General features: G+C 35.9%; 1 protein-coding gene across 1 annotated transcript in view; it reads left to right on the top strand.

The window, feature by feature from the left end:
* PHF14 (PHD finger protein 14) overlaps positions 1-23,709 on the top strand; it is a 170,195-nt gene that overhangs the window by 114,128 nt on the left and 32,358 nt on the right. Inside the window, 1 exon segment of the mRNA XM_072854214.1 lies at positions 21,307-21,420. Within this exon segment, the coding sequence (XP_072710315.1) occupies positions 21,307-21,420 (114 nt within the window).

Raw genomic sequence — 23,709 nt, 5'->3', positions numbered from 1 at the left:
TATTATGTTCTCTTTGAGAAAGGAGTAGGCATGGATACTATATCAGGATCGGTAACATTGACAAGGGAAAGTATTTCAGGAGTAGTACAGAATACAAACCTCTAAGGACAGAGATTAAAAATACGTGTTTTTCTAAATAAATGAAAGTGATTTGAATTACTAAACCAGTTATTTTCACTGGAAAATCATATGAAGGTTGTTAATACCTTATATTGATTGGTATGCCTTGATCAAATACAACATTTTAAAGCTAGAACTACATTTTTGACATGGATTAACTCTCTTTAATAATATTGACAGTAATAGTATGCTTCTGTAGTACTGACTTTTCAAAAAATAAAGATTTTGATTCTGTTTGTCTGCACAGAAGCTTCTTTAGTCCTAGCATTCTTTTCTATCATCATCATAACTTCTGAAGAGACACTTTCCATTGATTTTTCAAAATTAGATTTATAAATGCATCTGATACCTCAGTGTTAAAATAACAGAGCATTCTAATAGTCTTTAAAATTTTACAGGCTATTCTGCTACTTTCTTTGTATTTCGTGGAATTTTTTAACTAGTAAGGAAGTGACTCAGTATTTGAATACACAGGGACACAGCTATGCAGAGATGTTGTCCTAAGTTACCTGTTAGCATACGTGGATCCTTAAACTCTTTCATAATGTTACTTTTAAGAATGGAAGATACAAAATGTTCAGAGAGGTATAATTTTTTGGCTTGCTAGTGTCCCTTTCCAACTGGAAAAATATGGTATTCAGTTTCACCCAGGGGGGTTAATCAAATTGTTCTTCTGTAAGGAGATATGAAGACAGACATCGGAAATTACCTGTCCACTACAGTTCGGACATCAAGCAATCTTTCTTGAATGCCACTTACATGCAACGGACGTTCCAAGAGTGACTTAAAATTGTTATTGAATTTCTGTCACCTGCTTAAACTAAAAGGGGTTCTTGATAACGTTAGTTAAAATCTCTCATCTCCTGTTTTCTTGGCTTCTTCTGAGTAAACAAAAAACCCAGGGTTTGTAATTTCTAAATGTGTTTTCCAGGAGATTAGCACAATATGTACCAGATGAAATTTTAAAAATACATTATTATGTCAATTAAATATGATTGACTTCACTTAGCACAGGCCGTGTGTTAGTTTTAAGGTGCGTGTTGAAAAATACAATGTTCTGAAGAGTAAACAAATTTGATCATTAGAATGATGATATATATTGTGTTATCTCAGTGATTTTTACAAATTAAAAAAAATGCTTGTTATTGTGTCTGATTTTCTTCTTCATTCATAGAGATTTTTAATGAGTAAATTTAAATAAAGTCTTTTGCACTTTCAAGCACAGGCAATTTGAATTGTATACGAGTGAAAATGTAATGAATATGAAAGATACTGAAAAATTGTCTTATGGGGACTCCTTGTGGTTTTGCTTAGTCAGTTTCCCATAGCTTTTCCACAGAGCTGTGCAGAGAAATTTCTCTGAAAAAGCTATATTGCTGTTTATGTTTTAAAATTTTATTTTATGTAGCTTTTTTAAATTTTATTCTGTACTGCATAACAAGTTCAAACGACATGGTGTTGCGTTAAGCTCCTTACAGACCTTCCTTAATGTGAACATATTATTTAAAGGATTAGGGCTTTGTTTATGTACTTAATCATTTTCAAATTCAATATTCTGTATGGCTTTAGGATTGTGTATTATATATCTGCGATTTTGCACAGCTTTTCACAGCCAGAAGGAGCTGATACGATAAAGGCTTTTTCTGCCCCTCACTAGAGGGGGTAGTCTCTCAAATGTGTGCTCAGAGCTCGGAAGAGGAAAACCGTAAAGTCGCGTTGTTTGCTGCACTCTGCCTGACCTGTGGATGAATTGCAAGCCTGAGCCACCAGCAATCTCAATCTCAGTCACTCACTAAATCCAATTTTTGGTGTGTCACAATGAAGTTTCTTGTACGGATTATAGCAGCAAAATGGGATTGAATTTCCAGCTTTGGCCAAGGAGACTGTTGTTTAGTTTTCATTCCTTCATTCCTGTTCATCTGTTTTGATCCAATTTAAATCACTGTTATACTATACATTTTAAAATTCTCCAATATTTTCTATAGCAGTATTGGGCCTTGAAAACAATTGGTAGGTAAATTACACTATTTCAGTGACAAGAGAGATTATAGTGCATAGCATCTAATGGTTCAGTTAGTTTTTATTTCTAATTATGAATTTCAGTTTTAGATGTTCAGGAAAAGTTGCATTCTGCTGACAATGAAGAATATGATTTTATTTTCAGATTTTGCTAAACACTTGTGGGTGTCAGCAGTACAAAGGATGTAATCTGGCGGTAATAAACATATGCTTTAAATTGTTATCTGTCAGAAGTGTTGGACATGCTACTTCCATTTTGCTCATACTAGTCACAGGACTCTCCAGCAATTGTGTCAGTTTTTCCACCAGCATAACATATGCCCATATTACCCTGCCTGTCAAATAATAGACAGACAGTGACTTTGCTGTAGGGCATGAGGGCAACAGCTTCTCTGCTGGTAATACTTGCTGTCACTTTTATGGGATGGGTGATGCTCACTACTAAGGTCTGACAAGCTCTCTCATCTCAAAAACATTGTAGATTTTGTTACATCACATGAAAGCTGATTTAAACCTATAAGCTCTCCATTTCTATAACATTATCCATCTACCCTGCGAAAGGATTATGGTGCGCTTTCAGGATTGCCAAACAGCACTCTAAATCATAAATTTGCTGATAGTTTCAAATAGTGATATTAGAAAGGAATATAGAACCTTATTTTAGATGAATTTAATAAAAATGAAATAAATAAAATATAAACCAAATTATTCAATATTATGATGTGGTAATATTCAGTAGGAGTAAATGTGGCTTGTCCATTTGTTCATTATGTGCAATAAGGGTCTCATTAGGAGGTCTCCTTATTATTAGATGTGGATTCCTTTCTGTTGCCTTCCATTTAAAAAGCACTGTGTAAAGTATCTCCTCCAATTTAAAAATTTTGCAAAGGACCAAGGCAGCAAAGAGTTTCAACATATAATCATGGTGGTTGCAATGACCGTGCTAGTTAGGTTTCTATCTGCTCATCTTTGCGTACAATCTGTTTTGCAAAATGCTGCAGAGTGTACATGTCAGGTCATTATTTGAATGCTGCAAGATCAGCTGCCTTGCCTCTAGACCTCTGTTTACTTTGCTTTTATTTCATCTTTTTACTCTATTGCATTTTTTCAGTGGAAATAAATTGTCAGTATATATGCATAGAATTCTCATCTAAACCCCTCAGGAAATATTTTTCTGGAACTACAAATACATGACACACCAACCCTGGCAAATAATATATTTTTGTACACTTTTTATGTTAGAAAGCAACCATGGATGATTTTACTTATTAGCCAAGTAGAAGCATTTCTTTGGGTATATCTTGCTTTCACATAGTGAATAAGCAAATGTAATCGGACACTGTAATATTAAAATATTGAATATAATGTTTGAAATAATATTTTAAATTAAAAATAATTTTTAAAATGTACGATTTATTTCAAACCTCTTTATTTGGTCAGATAAAAAGAAAAAAAGTGAGCAATTCAATTTAATTCCTGTAGTCCATGGAATTTTATTCTAGTAAAAAATACAGTGGGTGGTTAAGAAGGCCTATGAGGAGTGTAGTTGTTCCTTATCTACTCATGAGTTGTGCAGGTGACAATCTCATTATGGTTTATCTAATTTAATTTTCTTCATTATGCCTTTTTTTCAAACTCAAGAAGCATTTCCTCACACATGCGTAGTTTCACAGAATTGTATTAAAAACTAAACAATGAAACAAAAAAATCCTGATGTCAAGCTCTCAAAATTTAGGAAATATCAAAATTAAGGTGGCATGAAGCGCTTTAAGTCCTTTTGTGGCTATGCGTGAATTTGCGGCCTTTAATCACTTCATGCTGTGACTTTTTTTTTTTTTTTTTTTCTATAGGACCCCTGCCTTCTCTGATTTAGCTGTCGGGGATCACTAAAAGGGATTAATTTGGGTTGAGTATTAGGAGAAGATACTGTCTTTAGCTTTTGCAAGGCATTAAAACTGAAGCGATGATTTCAGGAACAGGAAAAAAAAAAGGAATCTTGACCTTATGTTTGAAGTAGTTGAGTTGTGACCAGAAAATTGAATTTTACCTTTGTCTCACCCCAGAGCTCCTGTGAATGCTAGACAACTTAAAATTTTCAAATGTTTAGTAATTTTTTCTCCTTGTTTACTGTTGCCTAGCTTGGATCCCTTGGCCCAACGTGCAAAAATGCTGAATTTTAAGAGCTGCAGTGGGTGATAATGTAAGCTGTGTTTTGAAAGTACTAAGTCTCCATAATGATGTGGTCTGAACTATTGCAAATTAAGTAAATAATTTAATAGAGATTTTAATTCTTATTCTCCCTGTGTCTTGGCTTCTGTTTTGCAAAATGTCAATACTGCTCCCTTATTTTGGACATTTTCCTTAGATTTGGATGAATTGTTCTCTGGAGCTGCCTTTTCCTGTCCACTGACTATAGGAGGGAGCCGAGACAGTTAGTTTAGATTAGCAAGGGTTATAGTTTAGGTGGGATTCTCCTTGCTTGAGTACACACAGAAGATGATTGAATCAGCGTTGCACGGACAGCCTTTATCTGGGCATTTACTGAACGTTCGGAACAACACATTTTCAATATAGCCAATATCTTTAATATTTTATATGTACAAGAAAACCCTGTTTGAATGTAATATATGAGGTTGGCACACAGTGGTAGTATATATGCATGCTTAATCATGTCTTAATATGTTTTATAGTGCTTTTGTAGGTATCATTCAATACAATGTGATTTTAAGTAGTTACGTTTAAAATACATCTTTCCAAAAATAAACCAAAAATCTCCTTATCCGTAAAGGTCTTTTGTATTAATTTAAACTTGTTTTGGTTGCATATTCTGACGAAGGGTGACTGTAATGATTGTAAAGAAACTGTGACCCTAATTTAGTCAGCTTACACCAGCGAGACTGTTGCATCAGAGCACCTTCTTTTGAGGACACAACATACAAGCAAATGTACTGCCAGTATGGCAAACGGCATTGCAGCTGAAAAATGATAAAAGAATACTGCTAATAAATCTGCTTGCTGATACAAGCAGAACATAAGATAATGGGAAAGAGTTCCATTTTTATGCAACATTTTTCAGCCAGAAAGAGTATTTCAGAGTGGTTTACAGAATAACAAATTGCATAGTGAGTGTAATTCACTGACTGCATTTGTAAAGGTGGAACCTGTCTTCACTTTTACTAGGTGTGGATATTATGATCTATTTTATTATATGGTCATCAAGAATGATAGAGTTAAACGTTTTTGTGTGTATTCATATATTTTAAAGTTGGTTGAGGAGAGTTGAATTATGCTACGTAAATCAGATTAGGACTTCGGTTTGTTGTGTGACATGGAAGAAAAGATGTTTTTTATATCGCAACTGGAAAATATGTGGTTATTTTGAAATCATTGTTGTCTTTCTATGTTTGTGAGGAGCAGTCAAACATTGGCACTGGAATGTTTTCCTTGTAATTGAACAAGAGAAAATTATCCAAATCTGTAAGGTTGTGTGAAGATTTAACACAAGTCCTCACACTACTTATGACCTGTTTTAAGAACTTCAGTAACGCCAAACCTTGGCACAGAAATGAATTTCACTAACAAGATAATTAAAAAAAAAAAGGGTGAAATTGCAGTGTACAGTAATTCTTATGAGTTGGCTGAAGTATTGCCCAACTGTGTTTTAATATTTGCTCCCCAGGTATCATATTTAAAAAAATGAGTTGGCACAGCCTCTGTTATTTTCTGGCAAACAGGTATAATAGATCTATGTAATGAATAATTTATACCATAAAATGTTCCAAAAATAATCAGCCTTGAAATTAACTTAAGATGCGACTTGATTTATGAATAGCGGATAAGCTCAGCATAAAGTTAGTTGGTATTAAATCCCCAAATTAATCCAAATAATCAGATACACTTAGTTGGCAGAAGAACATTCCCATAGTGTAAGTGGGAAGCTTAGGTTTTAATGAAAGAAAAGGTTAAGCACTGTAAAATATTTCTGGAACGGATGCTATTTTAAATATTTTAATTCTTCTCCACATCAAAATCAATTCTGCCAGTTCCAATACCCCATGTTACTTACTGACTGCCAGATCCTCATCATCACTAGTGCTTGTACTCCTTCTTAGGTGCAGCTTAACTGTATCAAAAAAGTATAGTAAAAAATGGGCAATACAGTACAGTATTGTCTTCCCCATAACCTTGTCTGAGCAAGTCTCTTTTTGACTGCTTACACAGATGATAGTATGTCTACTACCAGCCAGAAGTTTAAAGAAATTGGAATACAGGGGTCTTTCTCTTTGTGAGGTATTGTTGTTCCAGATGCAAAACCAGATTTCTGATTTTGAAGCATAACACTGGGATAGATCAAAGAGTATTGATTAAATGTTTTAAAAAAATGAAGGACCAATTAGGAGTGCAAAGTGAAATATATAATTTTTTCTTGCATTAAACTTTGTCAAAAACCAGCAGTTACAATAAACCTGATAAGAGTCTGTTTTCCCAGTGGTATATTCTTAGAAAATTAAGATTTAAACTATGCACAGCAGTTTTAAATGAGTATTTTTGTCAAAAAAGCCTCATTTTAATGGTACTTGGTGCAAAAATGGTTTGGTTTCCAAGATTCATTTTCTTCTTCCCCATATTTTTTCTTATCCAGGAGACTGAAGAAATCACTTGCTGCTTAACTTCATTCACTCTTTTTCATAAACAACTCAACAAGGCAGAATTTTTTCCAAAGCTGAAACTTTGCACACTGTTATAAGTTCTTTTTCTTAATGGGAGAGCAGTAGTATCATTTAATGCCTTCCATAATGTCGAATATTTTGTGACAAAAGCAGGAGGAAAAAATGTTTCGAATACTACTGAAGAGGTGTCATTGTACACACACACCTTATACTACTTTTAAAATTAAGCAAATTATTTTTTCAAGAGGCTTTGTGAGTGTCTCACAAAGCAAATTATTACTGAGGTAGTCCTGCTTTTCATAAGTTGTCTTGACAGCTTTGCTTTTTAGTTGCTTTTTGCAACTAAAAATATGTTACTGAAGTAAAAACAAACAAGGATGGCTGAAATTAAAACAAGCTTGGTCATTAATTATCACTTCGCTTAAAATACACGCCCATGTCTAGTTTCCATTGGAACATTTAAGAGGTACCTGATCAGTAAAGTACTAGACTTAAAAAAATTTAAATCACAAACACAGCGTAGTGATTATACATTCTTAATGCATCTAATCTGAATATACACAATCTAGTATTTAAATGACTAAGCCTCTAGTTTAGATGTGGTTTAGCTGAGATAGAATAACTATTACCTACTCTAAGGTAGTGGTTAAGGAAACAAAATCTCTTTGTGGGCAGCTGTGAGAAACACCATTGCTACTCCTTACTTTCTTTAGGTTATGCTTCTGACAAAATCTGCTTACAGTTACGGTTTATCTGGGAAATAGCTCTTTTACTGAATTATAACTTATACTTCCTAAGCCATGACAAAACGAATTTACAGCCTACGTTGCCCGCTACTGTCATGATGAGTGGCAAGTAATGTCTGCTGGGACCTGTCTGCAATTGGGAAAAATCCAAAAAGCAGCTAGCATCGTGTTTGAAGTAAAGCCACTAAACCTGGTTTTATGCTAACGCAGCACGAGAGAATAAAAAACGAGAGCGGTTTTTCAGCCCTGAGCCGCACCCCGCAACAGGAAGATTTTATACCTCCTCTTTGGTATGCAGCTATGGGTACGCTCAAAGGGTGTGAGAAGGCTGATAGAGGACTAGTGTCTAGGAAGGACAAGGGGAATATTTGCTCCTTAAAGAACTGGAGGCTTTTTCTTTCTTGCTTTTGAAAATCAATTCCTAGATATTTACAATATTGAGCAGCATTGTGACAGTGAATTTTACATATTGAAGATACTATGTTGAAATGTAAAAGACATGTAGATAGTAGTTTTAACCCACGTTTTCTCCGTTTTACATTCCTTTTTAAGTGAAGTCGCAAAAGGAAGATGCACACATGTGAAAGTAACCAAATTGTAGCTGCCAAAGCATCGTAGCTTACACCACTGATACACATGCAGATCTACTTCATCAATCCAGTTGTCTTCCTACTTCTAGAGTTCCTAAAATAATGAGCCTTTTGAGTATTGATAATTAGGGGCTTCATGCTGACAGTGGAGTCATAAACAAATTTACCAATAAATTGTAATTGACCATTACTACTTTCTATTAACAACCCTATAGGAGATTTTGATTGTTATTTACTTAATTAGTAGAACACATGTTGATTTTGAAAGCGTCTGAAAAAAGTGTCAATGAAAAGCTTGTAACTGACTTTTTAATTTTTTAACCTTTTGAGCCTTGATTAAATTCTTGGTTTAGATGACATAAGCTGCCCAGAGGGCAGTATTAAAAAATATATCCATTGCGCATAATCTTTTCTAATTTGGATAGTCATGAAGAAATGAAGACTCAACAGGAAATAGCAAAAGGTGTGTGATTTGCAATGACATAAACAATGGGAATCCTGAGAGGTGCAAAGGTATATCTTGAGTCTGGTTGCATCCCATTCCACCCTAATTTTGCATAGTAGTGTTCTGTTGTTACCAAATTCTTGAGATAAATTTCTTTACCTAGAAATATATTTATTGCCTTATGTTTTATATAGAACTAGAAGGTATGTAATTAAAGAAGAATTATATATCTTAATTCCTCACTAGTCCAACTTTATTACCCTGCAAATTATCTTAGCACATCACCTGTAATCATATTCTATATGACAGAAGAAGAATTAGATCTTTAATTGTTAGTCTCTGGATAAGACCTGAACACATTATCATAGTTGCCTAATTACCTGCTCATTTTCACTCTCAAGGTTGATTTTATTTTGAAGTCTTTCAAAGAAATGCAGCCGTATATGTCACTTTCAGTAATGTGTCACTCATCAGTATAAATTACTAATACTGCCTGGGCAAAATCTAATCATATTGAACCAGGACAGAGAAAGGAGAGGGGGGAAGAAACCAAAAGTGCCATTTTATGAAGTGCTAAGCAAGTAATGAATTTTAGCAGAGTCAAGATTTGCTTTTCGTCGTCGTGTTAGATAGTGGTAGTGAGGTTTAGTCGCCATTCTCAAATAGAGATTCTCTTAGTGCCAGCCACATTTAATCACATTTTGCAGAAGACAGCTGGGCATTGCTGATTTGTGCTGTGTCAGCCACTTTCTGTGCAAAGGAGTGTCTCATTGCTTAGATTTTAGCATTCTGTAGCAGAAAAGTTCCCTCTTGTTAAAGTTGGCTCAGCAAATAGCTTGTGTGGGAATATAACTGTAAGAGCATGACAATCAGCTCTACCAAGAAAAAGCACAAATATTACGTGGAATTTTAAGATGGCTTTTGAAAAGATTTTCACAAAACCTTTAAAATGTATAGTGCATTGTTAAATTCTGGTAGCAATTAAGTTTATCTTAGATTTTTTAGTAAATGTGTATTTGGTAACGGTTGAAAATTATTATCTGGTTCAGTGGTTTGAAACACCTTTGGGCATGTTTGAAAAGCCTTAAGTGTATTTCAGCTGCGTCAAATAGTACCAGAAGATTTCATATGTGGAAAACTTTGGAATCTGTAGATATCAAGATTTCTTCTAGCTACTAATCTCATGAAGACTAAGGGCAGATGGTATCCTTTCAGATGTGGTATAAATAGCCAAAGAAAATAAGTGTCAAAAAGGAAATAGCAAGATAACTCAGTATTTATGGAAGGTACACGCGAGTGCACTTAGAGTGGGTTAATCACATCACATACTTATTTTTGGAAATAGAAGGGTGTCAGCAGATTGATACAGTCATTGACATAATGAATATTAAATGTGTAACCAGTCCTGTGCAGTAAATAAGGATACATATCAGGTACTAATATTTGCAAGTATATTGTGTATTAAATGAATATTTGGCAGCTGTCCTACCATTTTCTTCTAGTGCATAGTATCTCCACTGCTTGTTTAGGTTAAAAGTATTGCAGAAGGCAAAGGAACTTCAGAGCGAAATGATATTCTAAATACTTTTTTTTTTACTTGCTGGTGGTAAGGAACTTTTTGAAAGTTATTATAAGATGTCTGTATTAATGTAAGGATAGCCTCAAGAATCTTACATTTAAAAGGTAATTATGAGAAAATACAAAAAGTTTGAGATTTGGGAGCTGTGATTTATTAATCTGTTATTAATTCTCTCACTGGAATGACCTATAGACCTATTGTTGTATATGTGCTTTCTGGGTACAGCATAGACAGAGACTGAAAAGCTCCTTGATATAAAATAGTAAAATATGCAGAAGACAATTTGTACCCTTTCTCAGGTACCCTGGTGTCCTGGTTTCAACTGGGATAGAGTTAATTTTCTTCCTAGTAGCTGGTATAGTGCTATGTTTTGGATTTAGTGTGAGAATAATGTTGATAACACACTGATGTTCTAGTTGTGGCTAAGTAGTGCTTATACTAAATCAAGGACTTTTCAGCTTCCCATGCTCTGCCAGGGGCACAAGAAGCTGGGAGGGGGCACAGCCAGGACAGTTGATCCAAACTGGCCAAAGGGCTATTCCATACCATATGGTGTCATGCTCAGTATAGAAACTGGGAGAGTTGGCCAGGGGGCAGCGATCGCTGCTTGGGGACGGGCTGGGCATCAGTCGGTGGGTGGTGAGCAATTGCATTGTGCATCACTTGTTTTGTACATTCTTTTATGATGATGAAGATGATTTTCTCTTCCTCTGCTGTCCTATTAAACCGTATTTATCTCAACCTGCGGGTTTTACTTTTTTTTCTGATTCTCTCCCCGTCCCACCGGAGGTGGGGGGGAGGGTGAGCGAGCAGCCGTATGGTGCTTAGTTGCCGACTGGCGTTAAACCACGACACCTGGTTAACTTAAAATGAATCATTTTACCCACTGACTCATTCTTCCATTGAAAGCGACCTGCTTCAGCTAAATAGTAAGATGGCTTAAGCAATCCCTTGGGAAATATGATTTTGAACCCTCTTAAGAAGAGGAAGAGGAAAGTGAACCAGGATCCATGGTTGAATGTGTTCACCAATTAATTTAGGGCAGCAATCAAACCATCATCTAAAAGTAAGGTATTAAGTGTGTCTGTCTCTCTTTTTTTCTTTTTTTAATTTGGGGGGAAAAAAGAAAAAGAGGGAGGGGGAGTTTTTAGACCCCAGAGAGCTTTCAGTGTAGTGAATCTCCGGAGGAGGAAGGGAACTGTTGATAATCCAGGGTAACACTGCTGAATTCTGAATAAAGCTGGTATTTAAAATACCCTGCTATTTTGAACATTTTCTGTTGATTAGCTTAAATGGTTCTACATTCCGGTATGCTCATTTTCATGGACCTTAATCTGAGGTATCTTAGTGTGTATTTATCTTAGCATTTTGATTAAGATCGGGAATGCGTTTTTGAAAGGAATCACCCAGTTGCCACCAGTTGCTACGCTTTGGCTCACATTATGGAGTGGTCTCAAGAGTGTGCGAACCAGATTCCTGTCAAGGGACACTAAAGCTGAGGATGTATTCTGACTGCTAATGGGCATGCCGTCTCTGTGACCGAACTAGTCGTACCTTTGAAACACCTATAGCACGTCTGGCTGATCCTCACTACCACCGGCTTTGCTCTACAGAGCTGTCGCACCTCTTAGTTCCTGTCACACCACAACAGTTACTGGTATGAAGTGACTATTAAAACCACTCTTACGTTTGCTGTATCAAAGGTATATTTCTGTTTTAGTTTCATTGACTACAAATGTTATTTCATTCCTATTTTGACAAGAGAATTTGTGGAATTCACATATCAGTAGTCTCAAGGTCGAAAGCCTGAAAATTAACACACAGATATATACTGCTAGGGTATTAAATTTTATCATTTGTGTGTTTGTATAAGCACTGTATGCATATGCTTTTAACTGAAAGAGTCTGGTCTACAATGTTATTAAGCAACTATATTTAAGAGTAAGGGACTTGGTGTGTGTTTTCTAGTACAGATGAGAAACATAAAAAGGAATTTTGTCTGTTAAATGTAATCTTTTAAAAAAAAAACATAGGGAAAGTATTCATGCCTCCTAAAACAAGGCAGTAAAGTTGACATTTCGAGTGAATTTAGCCTCATCATTCCATGTATCATTTTCAGTGTTCTTAATTAGGGAAGAATGAGGAACTTTCTGAGGATGCTTTAAAACAGCGGCACAAGTTGTGACCTTTCAGTTCCTGTGGGCTCAGCAAAAGATGGCTGATTAATGTCACATCTTAAACTGTGTCAACTGGGCTGTTCATTCCCTTTTTAATAAACAGCCTGTTGTCAATGTAGCTCAGTTTGACAGAATAAAATATCCTTGTGGGTTTTTATATTAATAAGAGTATGTATCTATTTAGTAGTATAAAGTGATATGGAAATTTTCTTTAATTACTGTAGTGACTAGCGTGAGTGAGTAAGTCAGGGGCACCCACAAAATAGTGTTCCTAACATTTGTTTGAAGCTTCTTAAAGGATGTCCAAGAGATTTTTTAATTTGGCACATTCAGATATTAGAGCAATCTGAAAAGGAGGATATGAGAAACATTTTTATAGAAAGCTTTTCTATAGATAGATTCATTCTTTAAAAATATTTTTGTAGTCTTGAATTAATGTTTTGTTTTTCTGCTTTATCAGTTGAAAATAAATGATGGTGCTTTTTAAGAGGAGAGAGAGGGAGAGGAAGAGAGGGAGAGAGATAAAAGCAGGATGGGAAAAATAATGGGACTGCAAGAAGCCCCTTGGCATAGAAGGGGAAATGTGAGCACACACACATTCATAAGAATGAGAAAATTCCACTTGGAGAAATACACAGAAACCCTTATAGGGGAGAATGGGGTGAATCAAGCAATAGGGCCATGGCAAAGTGGAAAGAAGGATGTGGAGGGCACACAGAGAGCTTTCCCCAGAGCAGGGCAGAGTGTTGATAGAAAATCTCTGAAGCACAGGCAGATAAGTGGGTGCCGTATAAGGAAAGTTTAGGGAGCTATAAAACTTGCGTAATACTTATACTGCAAAAAATGATGTACTGTGCAATCCCTTTCTTTATTTTATCTTGTTACTGGGAAAAAAATCTGGAAGTGGGGAGAGATGAAAACCAGTCTTGATTTAATAAGTAGCCTTTGACAATTTTGTGATGCTTTTGTTGATCACACATTTTAATATCACTCTGTTTTGCATTATGTTGGGAAAATCTGGACTTCAAGGAGTTGAAAAGCAAGAATCAGTGCTGATGAAGATGTAAGGAGCTAAATAAATATTACTTAAAGGACTTCTCAAAGTGGAAAAAAAAAAAAAAACAACCCTATGAATGTGCTGACCCTGTCTTGAGAATTAAGTTAGATGATACAATTTAAAGCTTTGTTCCAACATCTGACAGACACACTCTGCATGCTGATGCATAATATCTGAAGATTGTGTGCTTGAAAGAAAGCCTTTTCTGAGCTACATTCTATTTTTGTTAGAATAAAGCAGCTGCTTTTTGGAGCAGAGATCTTCTCAAGTACTCAATCTTCTAGTTCAAGTTAAGTATTAGACAAGTATTGTGAGCGAATTTTGTGTATGCTTTCTCTCAAGCTGCTGAAGTGTAGTAAAGCAAACTACTTTGCCCATAAATTGTGCAAATGTGCAGCTTGACTCGGAGAGGTGGAAGTAAATTTACCGCTGTACCTTACTCCCAAGTTGTCACTGCCTCAGCAATCCAAGAGCATGGAAAGGTTGGGGCAATTTAAATATGATTTGAAAAGAAATACAGATGGACTAAAACTATCTTTTAGAGAGACTATATGAATGGATTGCTGTGGTCTGCCCTGGATCATTTCTGAAGGAAAAAGACATGGCTTAAGGAAACATACAACTGCAAACCCAAATGTAGCCTTACTAACAGCAATTGTAGCTGCAGCACTGCCTTCCACACGTAATAGCAGGTGGCTTTGTACATCTGTTATGTAGAAAATCTTGTTTTAAATGTTAGGTGTAAGGTGCCCGTATCATTCTGTAAATGTGTTGAAGTCAACAATTGCAGTTATAGGCAACATACATACAGCTGCACAGTAAGCGCCACACTTACTGTGGCCATAGATGCTTGTGATGTGTTTGAGAATTTGTTTTGCTACTTCTGGTTTGTCTGGTTTGGTTTTTGGGGTTTTTTTAGATAGGGCTGGGGGGGAGGAAGGATCAGAGAGATCAGAGCTGTACAAAATGGGCACAGGGAAGATGAAATATCCTGATCCAGCAGTAATAAATTCTGTGTGTATTGTCTTAAAGAGATTTTAGAACTCCATAAAATAACTTTTAAAACTCCATAAAATATAAAATTAGGATAGAAGTAACTTTCTAGGCTATAGTATATGCCTGTAACCTAATTCATAGTAAGAAAAAATAGCAGAACAATATATAGGAAGAAAGTGGTGTGGACAAAAAAATGAAAAAGTATTGGGATGCTCTTATATCCAGTGATAATGGCATACTACAGCAGTCTTGCCAGTATATTAATATCCTGCAAAAGGATATTCATATAAAATCTGCTGCTCTGGTGCACCAGATAATTACCAAATTATGCAACATACAGGAGATTTAGCACAAAAAGGATAGATACTGGCTTTTTCCCTTTATTGAAGAAATTCTAAAAATTTCTGCTGGTGATGTTCATGCTTGTACAGAAATTTTTGCCAGTACTTTGAGCCATACTGTACCTGTGATCAATGGCTTTAATCCATGACAGTAACACAAAGGTTGTGTTCCTTTGCATTATATGAGATGAGATTAGTGTGGTGAAACTATATTTTGCAGTTTAATAGCAGTTTTTGTATTCTAATGTTTTATTAATTTCAGTGTTTTGAGAGTTGATTTTGAATACATTTCAGAGAATTCTGGGGTCAGAAAAAGCTATTGAAAGGGTAGCTAAAAGAACAGCTTTTCAATGTTGGGAAGTAATGAATGATGAGAAAGTAAAAGGGAAATACAATAATCTAGGAGAGATTGATTTGAAAGGTGGAGCATTCAGTCCAAAGAGAGGTAGGATTAGTACACTGAGTAATGGAAATGTAGAAAATGTGTGAGTTAGAAAGGGGAGACTAATTCAGGTTCCAGAGGTCAGTGAATGATAACACCTTCAAATGGTAGAATGTTCTCCTGTTTGCTGTTTCTATTTGCATGTGATAAAGTTGGAAGAATAAATATGAAAAACATTCTTATAGGAGTGCTCTATCTAGCTTTAAATATATGTAAATTTTTTTTTCCCTTTTGAAGAAGGCATCCAGAGAAAACACATGACCCTATTTCCTTTCATACTTTGTTCAAACACTTCTAGTAAAATATTAGCAATAGTAGCATCCTTATTTTATAACAACTGTAAAAGTGGGAATTCACTGTTTGACACTTGGAAATGTAGGTAGATTTCAAAGATGCAAGGTTATTTTGTCAGTGCTGTAGTTTATTCAAAGATAGAGGGATAATAAATTGAAACAGATGGGTATTTATTGGAAACTTCTTGTAACTTTATTAGTTCCTTCGTATTGCACAGTGTGTTTGAAGAAAAAAAAATAGTGTGAGGCTAAAGAATGTAATTAAGTTTCTATATTTGGAAAACAGAGAATTATAAAAGGTTTTTCTTTTGTTTCTGTCTTTAAAAGAAGGCAGAGGTCTTAGAGCTAGGTTAAGGTTTATTACCTGAACCGAGGTAGTTTCAGAGTCAGCTGAGAATGAGACCCTGTTGTGTTAACAGCGTATAAGCATAGAAGTCATTGTCCCCTTCTCAAGAGAGAAAAAAATAGCCAAGGACATAACAACGGCGTTGCCTCTGTGACTGGCAGCGTAGGAGGTTAGCACATGTACGTTAAAGGTTGCATTGGTAATTTCCGATCTTTGGAGAGGGCAGAGGAAGAGAGGAGATTGTCAGATGTTAAATAAAATAAGCATGAGGAGAGTGACAAAGGCAGAACAGAAAGAGGAAGGGAAATTTTACAGCTGTGGAGCGTGACTTAAAAGTTTAAAGCTCCTGTTCTTGCCTCACTAACTAACACGGGGTAGAATGCTAAGAATGGCAAAGTGAATGATCTCACATGTAAGTAGATTGAGATAAACTCTACATTTCTCCTGGGGATTTACTTTGGCCACCTGTGAACTGTGGTGAACTACAGATATCTTGTCTTCACTAGATTTTACCAAATTCTGGCTCAGATGTTGTGAATCCTTCAAAGTACGCCCCTGGGGTGTAAGAGAGAATAAGGACGGGGAGGAGCGGTCGGTGAGCTGCTGGCCGGGTGTTCTGGGCTCGGGGCTAGAGGGGACCTTCCCTCGGACCCAGGAAGGCTTTTCCTGTGCAGCAGTAACAGAGATGCTCTCTGAGGCTACGAGTACTTTAGCACTTCAATAAAAATGTGCTAATTTCTTCCCCTAGTCCTTCAACCTTAAGAAGCTGGCTTCATGTTTCAGAAAGGGCTTTTTTTCCCTCCCTTTTGTAAGTCTAAAGGGGGACAAATATTTCTACTTTGCTGCTGTTAGAAGTCTTTGTTAGGAACTTTGGCTTCCGATTCATTACTGCAGTCATGTTTTCAGAGCCTGGTGTGAGAGATAAACCCTTTGCAAATGAAGACAGCATCCATTTTCTTTCTACCTCAGGCCACACAGAATTGATTGGGGTAATAAAATGACAGTACCATATAATATACTGACGGCTCTTTAATTTGAAAACTAGTTCCAGGCTGATTCAAAACTTGTTTAAAGCTAATTTATGACTTGTGTAATTTTCAACTGGACCAAGGTAAAGGATGTTACATGAAAACTGATGCGGAGTTAACGTAATATATTCAAACCTGTCAGCTTGAAATAATCTAGAAAGGGTTTGTGGGTTGATTTGTTTTGATTCTTGTTTAGTTTTGTTTTGTTTTAAAAGTAGCAATGGCAGAAAAAATAGCGGATGCTTGGCTGGTATAAATACCATTGTAAGACACTATTCTTCCATCATCTTGTTTCAAATGCAACTTCTTATGCTTTCTAGCAAAGAATTTTATGCCTACTTTTTTTTATATACATCAGTTCTCCATTTTCTTCAAAATCAGAAGCTGTGTAGAGTTTCTGTTTTGTGTGAGTCAACACCTGTGCTGACAGTAACATGGACTGGTAAACAGTTACAGTATTTTGTTACCATAACATTCCCTATGAATATACATGTCTGTATATACATATCTGTATCATTTACATATACAATAGATATCTGTATATGTGTATTGATCTTGTATTTAATGGTCTGGTTTTTAAAAAACAAAAAGTAAAAATAGTCAAGTCCTCAAATTAAGCCACAACATCAGCATAGCATAAAATATAAATATTTTCCTCTGAAATCTATCACTTCTGTGTAGCTCACAAATGAAATCCACATCTGTTTTGTATGCACTATTGATTTTTCAGTGTACTGTATCAGTGATACTTCTGCACAGCGAAGGACAAAACTGAAAGAACAATGTTTGCTTTTATTGCAGTAGATGCAAATAGCAAATATGCCAAATGGAATGAAGGGGAGAAAAGAACTGAATGCTTTGAGGGTGGTGCTACAGTTGGATGCACCTTGCATCTTTGCTTTCTCACCTCCTAGCAGTCATTGTCACCTTTGATCTCTGCTGACCTGAATTAAAAAAAAAAAAATGCTGAATGTCCAAGACTCAGAATTTAACCAGCTACACTTTTGTGTCTGCTGCCAAGACTAGCAAGCAAGGTCCATCCCAGGACTAGAATATCCTATTTGTTATGTATTTGTGTCAACATGTAATTCAAATACTTTTTTTTTTTTTTTTTTTTTGCAGAACTGTGATTGATTCAAGCCAATACTGTTGTGGTATCTTAAACTGCATGAACATTTAGGTCATATGAAAAGAGACATAGTTCAAAGCAGGGCTGTCTCTCTTGCATAAACATAGTAGAATGTCAACACATTTCATGTTTCCTCTTCAAGGTTTCGAAGTCCAAGAAGGATCATGTTCTGAGGAGCTTTGAGCAAAATTGGCATTGTGCCGGAAAAATGTAATTACTGAGCGCTCTGAATTTATTTGTTTATGATGCACTTATATTTTGATAAAGAATTTCTGTATTTTCAGGAAACTGGAAGTACCGCTTAATAGTGGTTTTCCCCCATAATTTATTAATTAATGTAATTAAATATTGCGATCCATTAGAAAGCTATGTCTTGATCTGTCCAACCTGAAAATGCAGGTATGCGAGCTTTCATATGTAGGTTGGAAAATATAATAATATTTTAATGAAATGGGAAGGGCTTAAGCACTAGAAAAGATGTGTACCAAATTACTTATTGTGTAGGTTACATGTCCATGAGCAGTCATGTCTGTCACTGCTACAGTTGAGGCTTACAGATCAATGAGAAGTGCTATTGACATGGCTTTCATCATACAAGGCCTTGAAAAAAGAAAGAAATTACTTTTTGCAAAGTCAGTCCTGTATGTTATGATACAAATAATAATTAGGAAGGACAAGAAACTAATTGTAATTATTTTTGAAATACGTTTTTCCTTTTAATACTTCTTCAAAAAATGTTGGTTTAGGTCAGAGATACAGATTTTTGCTTTTCTTTACAAAAGTAAGCCATGCTAATACTTTTTCAGGTTGTTTTATTTGCTGAGAACAAGTCGAGGTACCAGGATTTGTTATCAGAACTATTGCTCATTTGGCCATTACTCATAACACACTGAGAAGAAGCTTTATGAAAGTTCTCACTTGCACCTTGCAACATTTTTATCGTTGTACCTTACATTAAAGGATCTCATTCCACTTACTGAATATGTTTATTTCTGAAAGCTGTACTTCACATGTTGCCAAACTAGTTCAGAGCAACATAGATTACCTTTCTTACATGTGTTCAGGCTCTCTACACTTTTCCTAAGAAGTGACATTGGTGTGAAAAGAGATAATAAAACCAGTGTAATTGGAAAGGGAGATGCATCTTCTCAGCTTGGTTTCTGAATAGTAAAGTAAATTTGATTTCCATCCATCTCCTTAAAAATGGAAGTGTTATATTAGCTACCTGGTTCTTAAGAAAACTGTTGAGAAGGATGGCCAAGCTGCTTGGAAAGAAGATATGCGAGACTTGATGGGGGAAGAGAATCCGTGACATGCTGGTCGTGTTGAGGCAAGAGGAATTGAACAGGAATGTATGTTTACCAAATTGCAGTTGCTCAGACCATTTTTGAAAACCATTATTTATTACTTTCAAAAATCATAAGTAACAACAAAATCTTGCTACCATTATCTGGCCACAGGTAATAGCAACATAATAAAAGTTTGTTCAGACACAAAAGACAGGCAGAATTCAAGGAGAGAAATCACTGAACCAAAGAATTCAGACAAATACATCATTTTCTTCCAGCAGATGTGGTTGTTACTTTTGTCTTTGTAAGTAGCACAGAAGAGCTTCTGGAAACATATTGAGCTGATATATTGCATGGAGATGATTTAACTTTCTGGTTCTCAAGGAGAAAAAACACTACTGTTCAGTGCTCAGAGTCAGTTCATGGCTAATTGGGTCAACAAGAAGAGACAGTCTCATCGTCATAGTTTACTGGGAACCAAACTGAGGCAGCCTTTGAGAGAGAGGGCGTTTACCTGTGCAAGTCCAGATCTGCTAGGGAAAACAGTAAGCTGTCAGGATGAACACGAGGCAAAGTTTATTTTGATGTCATATAGAGCATGGGGCTTTCGTACAGTCGATAGAAGGAAATTAGACTTTTTTATCAGAATGCTAGAGATGTTTCTCCTTGTAGTTCACTGTGTTTAACCATGGTGTTGCTATTCTTTTGAGGAACTGAGAAAGCTGAAAAAACTGATTTTCCCTAAAATGTCTTCCTCATACCGAACCTTAAACTTAAGGTAGTAAGCCACAGAATGGGTCAGAATATCCCTTTTCTAAGTCACAGAGGTGGTACAATGAGAAAGGTGTAAAAAGCTTTATTTGAAATATTTAAGCTCAGAAGCTATTTTAAAGGGATTCACCTGAGAAGGTATATGAAATAGAGATACTAGAGTATTCCCCCTCGAGGCCCAAAGAGATTTTTCCAACTTTCTAGCCTCCAGCAATGCCCTCCATGTATTAATTATTCTACAATATCTGGTCTTACCTGTGATTCTCCGTGTGATTTGGTGACAGCGTTCACATTTTCCCTTCCAACAGTCCAAACATACATTGGGATGAACTGCAAATGCTGAATATTATCATTATGAAATTTTAATTTACTTATTAGAGGTTGTTATGTTGAAAAACTTAGTAGTGAGCTTTGTAGCTTGCAGTTTCCAAAAGTGTAATCTTGATTTCCTTGCAGTTAATGACTGTAGAGAGAAAGTGATATATCAAAAGCACATATTCTGCTTGCTAAGCGATGACATCTAAAATATCTTCTGTAATGAGCATTACAACAAGCACAGTAGAGATAGTACCGATTAATGGCTTTTTTTCTCTGTAGTAAAAGATCTCAGTCTGTGCAGTTATCAAAACCACTGTGTGAAGCAGTGAAGGTATCAAAGTGGTTAATGTTTTGACTGATCCAGTCATGTTGCATTGCAAAGTCAAGGTATTTGGAAAGTAGAATGTAAACTACTTAAGAATTTTTATTTTATTTACTTTACTGTAGTGTTGAAGTTACTAATAGCCAACTCTGCTAACTTTTCTAACTTTACCAGATTGTGTGCTATATCGATTTGCAGTGATTGATAAAATACATTTGTGTGGGGTTGTTCTAGCATGGTCCTAGCTGTTTTGCAGAAACCTTCATCTTGAATAAGGGGATGAAATATAATATTCCCCTCCTGGCAGTTCAGGAGCAGGGGTAGGTATGGGCAAAACAAGCATGTTTATTCAGAACTTTGCAATTTTGAAACGCTATATAGCTATTTAATAAGTCTTATAATGCTCTTGTGAAGAAAGTATTACCATTTTAAGAGAAAATATATAATAGATGTTTTTGCCGCTGGGGTAAAAGAAGTTGCCCAGGGTAAAAAGAGTAGAGTGTTAGACCTCAAGTATTTTTCATTTCTCTGTCTGTGCTTAGAGCGCAGATCCTCTGAAAAGTCTCATTTTCTCGGCGTGCCACATCAACACGCTGCTGAGGGGTCTATTTGTCTCTGTTGCCCTCAGGACTCCGAGCCGTCAAATGAGGTGGTCTCAGAGGCCCCAGGTAATGTGGTACCCTCTACCTCAAGAAGTAGCTCTGAAGAGCTGGTATCGATGGCACAGAAACGTCCAGAAGAGGTAGGACATTCTGTGTCTATTCTTTTCCAAGATTAACTGTTGGGGGATACACGTTTGCCTCTGTTTTGCATGCCTAGTGTTGTTTTACTCATAGCAGAGACTTTTTAAAGCTAAAGCTCAATCATCCTTCCATACCAACAACATGTAAGACCAAGGTAAATCTCAGGACCTTGATTAGCGGTACCTATAAGCCAAGTATATTCCATCTGCTACCTTTTAAATACTTTTTTTCTTGTTCCTGTCTTTCACGCCATGACAGTAACAGGAGTCCTGTTATATTCTGGCAAATTAAACTTCATGACACTAAAGAGTCAGAAGTAAAATCTGTACATAGGTATACAGGTAGATGTAAAGTTTTTGTCATTCTTCACTAAATTTAAATACAGCTAACTGATGGGTCATGCAAAGGAAAGACCCTTGCTAATGCTGTGCCTTTTTTTGTGCCCTTGTTTTCAAAAAAATGACACTAGATGCTAATGATGTAGTATGATCATAAGTCCATACTCCTTGTTGTTATAAGAAGAGGTGCCAGCTTGTAAGGTAGTTCCATAAAGTAGCCAATGACTTTTTTTTTTTCTATCCCTGGAATGCGTACTTGTCACAGTACACCATAGCTGGAGGAGAGGTTGTCTGCAGAATTCAGACTCACAACTTCATTTTATGGTGGGAATCATCCTTTCAGAGAACCATTATTATCCTTAAATTAACCATTTCTGTGGGAAAGTACTTCATTTGGAGTAACATTAATATTATTAATCTTGGCTGCCTCAACAGTTTAGTTGTTATTATTAAAGATATTCCAAGTACCAGGTAATATAAAGACTAGTCTTTCCTGCTTTTTTCTCAGATTTCTTTTGACTATAATCTTCCCAGTAAAGGAGAGTATGAAATACTAGCCATAGGAAATACAGTGCCATTTATTAGTTCTTCAGTGCAGCCTTTAGGTAATTATCAAATACGTTCTTGAATTTCTCCTTTCCTCTGATAGTCTTGTCACTTTGTCTGAAGAAGAGGGAAGTCCGCAGTACAGGGCCAGGAGAATGTGTCTTCTGGATTAAGACCAAATAGGTACTTCACTTATTTTGGAGTATCACCACATATTCTAAGATAGAAAGTCAGGTTATCACATCTAAACAGTCCTGAAGATAGAGTAATATAAGCTTTTAGTAATACTTTTGTTTATATTCTTGAGTAGAAGAGGGACCTCTAGTCTATGGAGGTCCATGGGTTCTGCCTCTTGAGTCTCAGCTTTGCCAATTTATCTCACTCCACTGGAGAAATTAAAATTGAGAGCACAGATGATATTTAAAAATAAAAATAGAGGAAAAGTGCTGCAGAAAGAGGAATGAAACATGGTTAGTTAGTAAAAGGCAACCGAAAGGAAGATGAGTATACAGTTTTTGCCTTTGTGGAATAAAAAACAGCTAAACTGGGGGGGAGAGGAAACTTCAGAGAATTGAAAGATGGAAATGTACCTTTTGAATTTTATTAAATATCTCAGTAATAGTTTATGTTGAAGCTGTTTTACTGAATGTGGGGTCATAAAGTATTATATGTGTTTATAAGGGCATGAGACTTTCTCCAATCATATTTACTGCAGTTTATATAAAAACGGAGAGAGGTGAGTCAGAAAGAGTTTTGTGGTTGGATTTGCAGGGAACCTTGAGAGGGGAGCACCAGTATGCTGAATTTCCAAATTCAGAACCCACCATGAAACAACCCATCTAAGTTACGCATGGGTAAGTCAGCATGGTAAACAAACATTTGTGAATTACACCCTAAAAAACAGCTCCAAAAAAGTGTTTGCAGAGCTTTACTTCAACTAATGCCTTTTTTATTTTTCATTTTATTTGAAGTGTCCTGGAACATCACTCCCTTATATTCTATCAGTATCTGCTTTATGAATTAATATTTGGAATTAACTACAGCTTCTAACTGATGCATTATTTGTATAATAATTTATGTCTCATCTGAATTCAACTCATCAGTATTGGTGAGAAAGCAGTTGTTAAGGAAAAGCTCAAATGCAGCCATGGAAAAGAGGAATAGGAGAAAAGTGTAAAGAAGGCAAAATGGTTAACAGCTAAGGATTTCAGGAAGGTGGAGGAAAATTGAGAAGGATGTAGAAAGTGATGTTCAGAGAGAGTTTCGGACTTGCAAATGGGAGGAGAGACAACTTCTAGTAGGAGAAAGTAAGGAAAATCTCATGAGTTGCCCCATTAATTTGTATAAAGCGTAGTTTTTTCCTGCTTACAATTTGTTTTCCTCTTAGATAGGCCAGTCTGAATC

The sequence above is a fragment of the Ciconia boyciana genome, chromosome 2 (genome assembly GCF_034638445.1).
Source record: "Ciconia boyciana chromosome 2, ASM3463844v1, whole genome shotgun sequence".
Taxonomy (NCBI): domain Eukaryota; kingdom Metazoa; phylum Chordata; class Aves; order Ciconiiformes; family Ciconiidae; genus Ciconia; species Ciconia boyciana.
Note: the sequence above shows the minus strand (reverse complement) of the source record. Positions and strands in the feature narration are given on the sequence as shown.